Raw genomic sequence first — 1,283 nt, 5'->3', positions numbered from 1 at the left:
GTGGACATTTTGGAGAACCCTTGACTTTTGGTGGGACCATCCCAAGTTTGATGGTTCTTGAGATGTTCCTGGAGGTCTTTGAAGACCATCTCAAGGATCTTTGGAGACCATCTCAAGGGCTTTTGAGTGGACATTTTGGGTTGTCCTTGACTTTTGGTGGCACCACCCCAAGTTTGAAGGTTCTTGAGATGTTCCTCAAGCTCCATTCCTCCATTTCTGAAGAAGACAAGACCTCTTTTGGATTGTCCCACCACCACCCACCACCAACCCACCCACCACCATCACCTGGCGGCCAAGAAGAGGACACAACTGACAGCCAAGTAGGCCAGGAGCATGAAGAACCAAACAGCTGGTGAGAAGGGATCCAAGAAGGAGAAGTAACCCGGCTTGCGACCCTGGATGGTGGGACATCATGTGAGATCTTCTCCACCATGGTGACATCAACCTTCTAGAGGAGATCCCACCATGTTCTTTGGAGGGGAGAAGGTCTTCCCACCTCGTACCATGTGGACTCGGTAGAGGATGCTGATCCCCAAGGTCATGAAGGGTTTGGAGAAGTCAATGACCTTCTCACGTTCAGCCGTGATGGTGAAGGCGGCCACCGCGAGGTCGGCTTTCTAAAGAGGACACAGAGGACAATTGAAGGTCCACCAAGGGGTTGGAGATGTCACCTAAGAAGTTCTTGTGGTCGTAGAGATCTTCTGAAGGTCAGGTGGTGACTCAGGAGGTCACGACAAGACTCAAATGGTTCATAAATTGCTCCTGGAGACACCAAAAGATCCATGAACTTCTTCAGGAGACACCAAAACCCACCATGACCTTCTCCAGGAGACCCCAGAACCTTCATGACCTTCTCCAGGAGACCCTCAAACCTCCAAATCCTCCATAAATTCCTCCAGAAGACCCCAAGAACCCACCAAAACCTTCTCCAGGAGACCCCAAAACCTTCATAACCTTCTCCAGGAGAACCTCAAACCTCCAAATCCTCCATAAATTCCTCCAGCAGACCCCAAGAACCCACCAAAACCTTCTCCAGAAGAACCTGAAGAACCCACCAGGACTTGTCCCACCATCTTACCCGGTTGATGAGCTCGCCCACCATGCCGGTCCAGGAGCCGTTGGGTTCAGGAGCTCCATAAAGTCCATCTTCCACCAGTTTGATGTGGAAACGGAACTTGAGGAGCCCGGCCAACTCCTGGAGCATGTCCACGCAGAAGCCCTCGTAGCGTTCGGGGTCACCAACCCCACCCACACGCATCACGTAGGGGTTCTCCTGGAGGGGG

General features: G+C 52.1%; 1 protein-coding gene across 1 annotated transcript; it reads right to left on the bottom strand.

Moving 5' to 3' along the window:
- Positions 1-281: 281 nt before the first annotated feature.
- LOC104529832 (glutamate receptor ionotropic, kainate 5-like) lies at positions 282-1,258 on the bottom strand. The gene is made up of 3 exons (XM_010174245.1): positions 1,079-1,258; positions 504-617; positions 282-395 (listed from the first exon to the last, which is right to left on the bottom strand). Exons 1-3 carry the CDS (start codon positions 1,256-1,258, stop codon positions 282-284), a joined length of 408 nt encoding a protein of 135 aa, XP_010172547.1.
- Between the last annotated feature and the right edge of the window lie 25 nt (positions 1,259-1,283).

This window comes from Antrostomus carolinensis, unplaced genomic scaffold (assembly GCF_000700745.2).
Source record: "Antrostomus carolinensis isolate BGI_N321 unplaced genomic scaffold, ASM70074v2 scaffold50028, whole genome shotgun sequence".
Taxonomy (NCBI): domain Eukaryota; kingdom Metazoa; phylum Chordata; class Aves; order Caprimulgiformes; family Caprimulgidae; genus Antrostomus; species Antrostomus carolinensis.
The sequence above is the reverse complement of the archived record's forward strand: the minus strand, read 5'-3'. Positions and strand labels throughout refer to the sequence as shown.

Bases quoted from the DNA above. Each gene is read 5' to 3' on its own strand.
- LOC104529832 (XM_010174245.1), bottom strand. From the start codon at position 1,258: ATGCGTGTGGGTGGGGTTGGTGACCCCGAACGCTACGAGGGCTTCTGC. The intron at 618-1,078 runs GTAAGATGGTGG...TGTCCTCTTTAG, and splicing joins TGGGCGAGCTCATCAACCGG to AAAGCCGACCTCGCGGTGGC. The intron at 396-503 runs GTACGAGGTGGG...CCCACCATCCAG, and splicing joins TCCTCTACCGAGTCCACATG to GGTCGCAAGCCGGGTTACTT.